The sequence below is a fragment of the Chenopodium album genome, chromosome 23 (assembly GCF_948465745.1).
Source record: "Chenopodium album chromosome 23, dcCheAlbu1.1, whole genome shotgun sequence".
Lineage (NCBI taxonomy): Eukaryota > Viridiplantae > Streptophyta > Magnoliopsida > Caryophyllales > Amaranthaceae > Chenopodium > Chenopodium album.
The window spans coordinates 38,248,068-38,255,694 of NC_137856.1; the positions used below are offsets into that span (position 1 = coordinate 38,248,068).

General features: G+C 33.4%; 1 protein-coding gene across 1 annotated transcript; it reads right to left on the bottom strand.

Moving 5' to 3' along the window:
* Window positions 1–419: 419 nt before the first annotated feature.
* On the bottom strand, window positions 420–5,679 carry LOC145609304 (uncharacterized). The gene is made up of 16 exons (XM_081664818.1): window positions 5,205–5,679; window positions 4,353–4,496; window positions 3,956–4,091; window positions 3,641–3,728; window positions 3,153–3,203; window positions 2,879–2,976; window positions 2,711–2,789; window positions 2,567–2,623; window positions 2,346–2,404; window positions 1,984–2,062; window positions 1,831–1,896; window positions 1,667–1,729; window positions 1,475–1,537; window positions 1,289–1,333; window positions 1,083–1,174; window positions 420–854 (listed from the first exon to the last, which is right to left on the bottom strand). The coding sequence occupies exons 1-16, from the start codon at window positions 5,383–5,385 to the stop codon at window positions 836–838; spliced, it is 1,320 nt and encodes a 439-aa protein (XP_081520944.1). The 5' UTR covers window positions 5,386–5,679; the 3' UTR covers window positions 420–835.
* Window positions 5,680–7,627: the final 1,948 nt, after the last annotated feature.

Here is a 7,627-nt window from a genome sequence, read left to right on the forward strand (position 1 = left end):
GCAAGGCCAGAGGTTATTACTTTCTTGCATATATCATACAATTTCAGAGCTACATATAAAAAAAGTTGGGCTGCTGGCCACAGGGGGCAGCCCACCCCTGGCTTCGCCCCTGATTCATAAGCAATGGTTTCAATTAATCTCTCCTATTTTAATTGATTGCAATTTGCAACACTTGTCGATTTCATCCATCCTCAATTAATAATAATTTTTTTTAAAAAAAAATGACTCCCATTTTGGTCACATTTCAGTAGTATTGTGAACTTTTGCGTTTATATTCTACTATTTGCAATCAATCAGAACTTGAGGAAATACAATTTATGGTTTGGAATTGTAACAAGCCATTTTTGCAAACTAAAGTTTGATGATATTAAGTAACAATTCGATTAAGACAACTTGAGTTGTACATGAGATTCCTTTCCCATAAATTTTTATAACAGAGTATGGCAATGTAAAAACTTTACTTTAATTTCTTGGGGTTGTCTACATTTAAAATGAAAATAAGTTACTCTACTTAATTTCACTGAGTGGTGTGCATCAATTATATTTGATACACCCTCAGTGAGTTATGTACAACAGGAAATGGTGAAGACTTGGGATCTACAAAATTGATTTTAAGTTAATTCCTGCTTTCATGCCATTTACAATATTTACCGATTGATTACTAGCTGAGAGCGCGACTGCGCGACCACCTAAAGCAGTCTTTTGATGCTGAGCACGTTGGTGGTAAGCAAGGAACTCGTACGACAGCACAGACAGGCCATGTATACACAATTACGACGATATTCCTTGTTCCAGCGGGATAAGACCAGCATATGTAAACAGTGATGATATATTCTTAGCTAATTGTGAAGCTCCTGCAAAATTAAAGCAGGAATGTTGTAATAACCTGATTATGGAATGGGCCATGTGTACGCAGTTTAAAGAGAACGGATTGTTTTTTTTTAAGGTTAATTAAGCTCAAATATACAGTTCTAAGTAGTGCAGTGACCAAAAACGTTTCAATGCAATGTAATGTGAACTTTTAGCAGAACATAAATCTTGTCCTAATTTTAGCAGAACATAAATCTTGTCCTAATTTCTACCTGGAATTACTGAGATGGTTTTTAATGTCTGTGATCATCCGCCTCCCGTTTCCAAAACAGCTCATCGATTTCCCAATGACTGCATTCGCATTCTAGATTGCCACTTTAAAATGTAAGAAAAACATAACATGCATTTAGCTAGATATTGAAATTCAAAGTTCATCACTGATAGTGTTCGGTGACTTGTAAGTTTCATGCTGCTATACCTTGTTTTCCTTCATGCTGGGTAATGATACATTCTTCTTCAGAACCTTTATTGTTAATAAGAATAAAAAATAAAAATAAATAAGCACACTCGATATACTCTAAGGACCCTAAGTCTGCAAGTAATGGTGTCCAAGGTGGTAGAATGTAATTGAGAAATACATTTTCCATGCTAACAAGGCATATACCTTTACTTGGAGAGGGTGTTCTTCAAGCAGTGATGAAGAATGATTTCCAGGAATCAGAGATAGCTGGCAAAAACAGTATTTAAAGTATATAAAAAAAATTGAACATGACGCTAAGATGTACATAAAATTAAATAAAAAGACAAGTTGAAACATTAGACAGAAAAGAACAGGATAAGGATCACATTAATCTACCTTACTGAATAATTCAGTTGGTGGATTCTGGGAAAATTTCTTACTGCTGGAAAGCTTGAATTCCTTATAAATATCACAGAAAAGATTAAGAAATACTAGAAACATACTGGGGGAAAATTTATTGAGGATGCAGAAGAAAAAAAAACAGTTGACAGCAGAATTACCTTAGGGACTGTGTTCTCCCTTTTAAAATTTCGAAAAACACCAATATCGCTTTTACTTGATAAGATCTGTGTGCAGAACTGGTGTTCAGTTATAATTTAATGTGAGTGTTAATTATCAGTGAGAATGAGATCACATCTTTGTAGTAATATTACCTTTTTGTTCAAAGGATGAGCTCTGAAGTTATCGAGTACATCAGATTTCTGTCGCACCAAAGTTTTGCTGGAGTTTATCCTAAAAACATAACCAAGTCAAAAATCCTCCACAAACCTCCAAACAAAAACTAACCATTCAGAAAATTAACTCAACATCATGGAAAAAAAGTTTGGAAAGACAATCATACAGCTATGGTCACAAGAAACAGATATGCACTAGTTTTTCACAATTAAGTGAAAGAAAGGCTTGAAATTCCCTCCAAACCAGACTTAGAGATAGTAAAATAAATATGACAGAAGAAAACACAATTTATAAGTAATGGAAAGAAAACTGGGCATGAGAACCAGTGATGTTAGACTACCTTTTATAGTCGAGCATTGCACTACCACTAGTAGCCTTTCCACCACGTACATTACTTTCCTGTACAAAAGAAGCTGAATTTTTTCATCTAATAAAATACTGGTAAATACTTTCTTACTGATTAAATTTGCTTAAGATCTTATAAAGAAACATTTTGTAGCTAATTTAGTAAAATTTAACAATAACCAAATTAAACTACATTAGTTCCAAAGAGAAAGTAACCTGACACTGTGGCAAGGGTGGTGTACTTTTATTCTTATAAGATTGACTCTCCTGAATCTGGCATTCAAGGAATACAAGCAAATTAAGTAAGAGTGGCCTGTGGACACATATCAGAATACTATCTCCATGTAACAAGTTACCTACTTTTTTATCTGAGGGTCTTGCTCTAAGGGTGGAACTGTTATATTTTACATCATTGTCCAGTTGGGTTGTATTCTTGGACCTGGAATAATATAAAGCATAATACACATAAATCTAGAATTCTAATCATAATTTATATTGAATAAAAAAAATTTGCAACAAGTTAACAACCTTTGTCTCAGTGCTCTATGTGTCGTTGCCAAGTCTGGTTCTTTCGGAACAGTTACTTTTGGCTTTGTATTAGTTGAGTTCACAACAGTGGTTTCAGCCTTGAAAAAACACAGAAAGTAATCCTTAGCTGATATGATACCAGATATTTTTATATATAAAAACAAACTCATGTTTCTGCAAAATGTCTTACACTGAAGGTGAGATGTATCTAAAAAGGGAACCAATCAGTGCCCTCTATAGCAATATTACAATGATATATTCGTACATTCTTTACCTTTTTGGATGACTTGTGCGAAAAACTTGTTTGGTGTTTAAGCTGAGCAACCTGCTTATGCATAAAACGAAAAGAATTGTTACATACTATACTATACTATAGATTACTAGCAATCTAGAATTTTCTACCCCGTATAATAATGTATGTTGGTGTTAACAAGAACAATCAAGAAACCTCTGTTTCAGATGCATAAGGTTCTAGCTCACCCTTAAAGCTTCTCCATATGCAACAATATCATATATCTGGTGGGCATCGAATAAGTAGGTATTTAGTTGTAGGGTTGCCCTCATGATCGAGGAGAAATTGATGGATAAAAATGGGGAAAGAATAGGAAAGAAAAAAGGTTACTTCATGTCATTATAATGCTATGACCAGTTTGAGACAGAACAATCTTATGCTGTTTTGCACATCATAAGAAGAAGACAAGTGAAATCCATCAGTTATTAGACAATAATGATTGCAAGACAATTGTGATGAAGAGTAATAACCTTGCGCAGGTAACCAATCTCCAGCTTTTGCCTTTTGGTAGCATCGGTTTCTCCAGGAGACTTGATTGGGTTTCCAAGCTTCTGAAGTCTGAAAAAGAGAAAAGAGTACAAAGAAGAAAATTAGGATGATATTCCCTGGGGGAGGAGGCATATGTAAGACTACTTCGATAATTACAGCACTTTGATAGTAACAAAAAGGGAAGCGAGGAACTAAACTTCAACACAGAAAATGGTGAACACTGCATTTTACTTTATAGATGGTGCATTAAAAGTATATCACAATTAATGTTAGGAAATGAAACACGTAGGGAATACCTTCTGGAAATTCTTGTCGAATAAACATCTATGTACTGATTTTTCTTGGCCAAAAGGCTTGCTGTAGGTTGTAACAATCTTGAGCTCACTTGATAATTTGGCTGAGATGTGGACTTCAACTTCAGCATCTGTGATCCTGTCAAAAAATTGGTTGCAGGATTCAGAGGAATAATAAAATCAATCAACTATAAAGTGGTTTAATAACGGTTAGCCGGCCTTCTAAGTTTTGAATGTCATTTTTAACAAGTATTATACATACAGGTGCCTCTCAACATTACAGGACACATTAAACAGGTGCTTCACAGTCTCAAATTTGTGAAACGGCGATCCTAAAAGCGCAAAATAATGAAATATACAGAAACCAACCAAAATGTGCATAGAAAAACTATGATCAAACCTTTTTCCCCCTTATCAATTAAGGAAACTTCAGAGCCTGCACTGTCATTGTCGATGGAAGATACGCTCAGAGTTCCACACCTTGGGGAAGAACTTACACTGTCTGTAAAATCGTCCGCTTCCATATCCAACTTGACTATCAAAGCTGACAATGGTAACAATCTAGATATTACAAAAGATGAATGGTGAATACTGAATAGTATCCTCTAACCCAAGTTTGTATTACAGAACTATCCATACATCACAAATAAATCTTGTTCTTCACACAAATTGCGCCACAGTTTAATAAATTCATACAACAAATAGTACAAAACATTTTTGCAAATTGAAGTCAGATACATTTTAAATTTTACCTATAAACTACTTTCAATGGTCAACAACACACGTAACACACTGGTCGTGCAAGTTTGCTTGTCATGAGCAGGTTTCGTTGTTAAACGAATTTAGATGTTTGATTTTATAAGAATTTCTTATGCTCAGGAAAGGAGCTAGCTAGCTGCCTCAGTTCAATACAAAGTGCAACTGCAAGTTTAACCAACGTTTCAATTACTACCTGCAGAATTTGTAATATCGTACCACCACATCATGTTACTGTCACTAGTTACTTTTAAGCTTATTTATGAACTTTTGCACATTAAGTTCCTCACAAAAACATAAAATACTTTCTCTACACGGAATCAATAATCATGAGGTGCACGACGAGTACATTGATACTATGTATATGTGAATCACAAGATAATTATATTACGGAGTACTAAGTAAACTCATATTCAAAGAACTGCAAAAATCTTACAGATAATTATATCTCGGAGTATTACGTAAATTCAAATTCAAAAAACAACAATAATCTTACGAGAAGGAGGATGGCCTTGAGCTAAATCAAACCACAGCTCGGATTCCGCAATCTCCTCAGGCGTCTCAAGCTGCGTAAAATCATAGAATTTGGCAACATCGAACTCATAATCAAAATCAATCTCAAACGATTCCTCGAAAACGCAAGCTTTTTCTTCAACTTCGTCTATTTTTAAACCCATTTTAATCAATTCTCTCTAATCTTCTTCAATCAACACTCAAATTGAAACCTCAATCAACACAATAATAGACATGAATTCGATAACAATATTATTACACCTTCATCGAAGCGCGGAAAACCTCTCTCCTTTCTCCCTCTGTTCTCCCTCTCTTTCTCTCTGAATTGAAAAATGAAAACCCTAGGAGAGAGAAAATGGCGAGAAGAGAGAGAAAGGAATTTGAAGAAAAAATGGCGAAGATTTCGGAGGAGAGAGAAAATAAGGCAGAAATAAAAGGAGGGAAAAAATGGGTGGAATTTTGAGTTTGTTTGAAGATGATGATGTTAATTGTTAACGATATTTAACAGCATTTTTCCTGGAAATTTTGAAATTGTGGGGTCCCTCGTTTTTGCCCAATAACGCTCCTAAGACAGGGATGTTTTCTTTTGATATGGACAATTTTGCTTTCCTCAATCCTCGTCGTTTTGTAATTGTTGGTAATGTGAAGTCAATTTCTTTCTGTACTAAAACAACCAAAATTGGTTCTTTCGTAGTTTCGTATGTCTATGTCATGGGCCACGACCTAGAAATTGCATGTAACAAACATTACTACATTGATGATTGATGTACTTATCTATACTCGATCCGTACTATATTGTTTGAAAATTTCAATCATTATGAATTTACGGATTTAAAAGTTGCGATAGTTTAGCAATTCAAATAATTTTAGAATTTGCCTTATGTGTAGACTGTATAGTTAAAACATTAATAATGACATTTTAGTAATTCGCACTTTGAGTTATACAGTGGCATGATGGAACCTACCAATTTTCTAGTACAATTTCATAATTCGATTTTGATTTGCCCTATCAATTCAAAGTATAATCCTAGATAACTTTATAAAGAACCAGAGTTAAACTAGTATATAAATTAACAACTGTTTTTGTGTATGCAAAGGGTGTACAATATTACTTTGTATTGTCTGCTTTTGTTTCAAAATAAATGTCTCATTTTAACTTTTTGCCTATTCACATAAGTCACTTTGTTAATAATTTATTAATAAAAAAAACATATATGCATATTCAAAAATACCATTTTCAAATATCAACTTTTTATACTTCGTAATTTACATTTATTGATGACAAATGATAACATTAGTGAAACATTTACGTTGACATACTCGTCTAGTTTGACTGAGGCATTTATTTAAAATTAGAGAAAGAATTTAATATCTAAAAGTCTTATTTAATTTACATTTTAATCCAAATGTTCATAATAATTTTATAGTGTATGAAATAGATACAGAGAGGATTAAGAAAAGAAGGTAAGAAATGTAAGATTACTACCTGTGTATATTTTTCTTATGTAGTATTTGACTCTTATGTAACATTTGTGTTTATCATACAAGTAAATTTGCGTGACTATATATATTAGTGCAAATTACTATTACATTGTAGCCTTGTAGGTTATAATATTAGGGGATGACAATAAGGTTGACTAGATATTAATTATTTAATTGCAAATGAAGACACTAAAGTGTGGACATTCACACCATATTTAAACCAAATACTCTTAAGTTTTAACCTATGCCATGTAGCATATTTTATCAATTTTCACATAACTTACAACATGAAAATTATTGATTAACTAGTTTTTGGGCTGGGCGATGCCCCGGGTTATTTCTTAAATTTGATCATTAATATACATAGTATTGTAATTTATAACTCAATTAAATTTGTTGTTCATATTGAATTGTCATTTGTTACATATTAATATTTCGCATTCAAAAGAATACATTAAAAATAACTTACATTGGTGGTAAAACACTTAGTTTTAGATTTAGGGGTTGCGTGTTCAAATCTTGTGGTGAAATTTATTATTTTTATTTAAGTGCATGACATGAACTAATGATTAGTTGAGTTGGTGATGTGATGTAGTGAGGGTAGTTAACGTGAGACGTAGACGTTTTTAGGAACACCTTGTGCATGACGTGGCGCAATGATTAGTTGAGTTGGTGATGTGGTGTAGTGAAGGTAGTTTACGTGAGACGTAGACGTTTTTAAAAAAAATTGTAGGCCCTTTTTGGTTGAAGGGATTTGCCAGGAAAAGAAAAGAAAGGAAAAGGTTTTTAATATATTCCCATGTTTGGTTTGACGAATGACATGAAAATTTAAAGGAAAGGAAGGGAAGTGAAAGGAAAGCCTCTTTACAAATTTTTAGTTTCCTTTCCTCCCAAATTTGGAGGAATTTGACTGAAAAGAGAAAT

Coding starts and splice junctions, on each gene's coding strand:
- LOC145609304 (XM_081664818.1), bottom strand. CDS start 5,385: ATGGGTTTAAAAATAGACGAAGTTGAAGAAAAAGCTTGCGTTTTCGAG. Junction 3,729..3,955: donor TCGACAAGAATTTCCAGAAG/GTATTCCCTACG, acceptor TCTCTTTTTCAG/ACTTCAGAAGCTTGGAAACC. Junction 1,538..1,666: donor CAACTGAATTATTCAGTAAG/GTAGATTAATGT, acceptor TGTTTTTGCCAG/CTATCTCTGATTCCTGGAAA.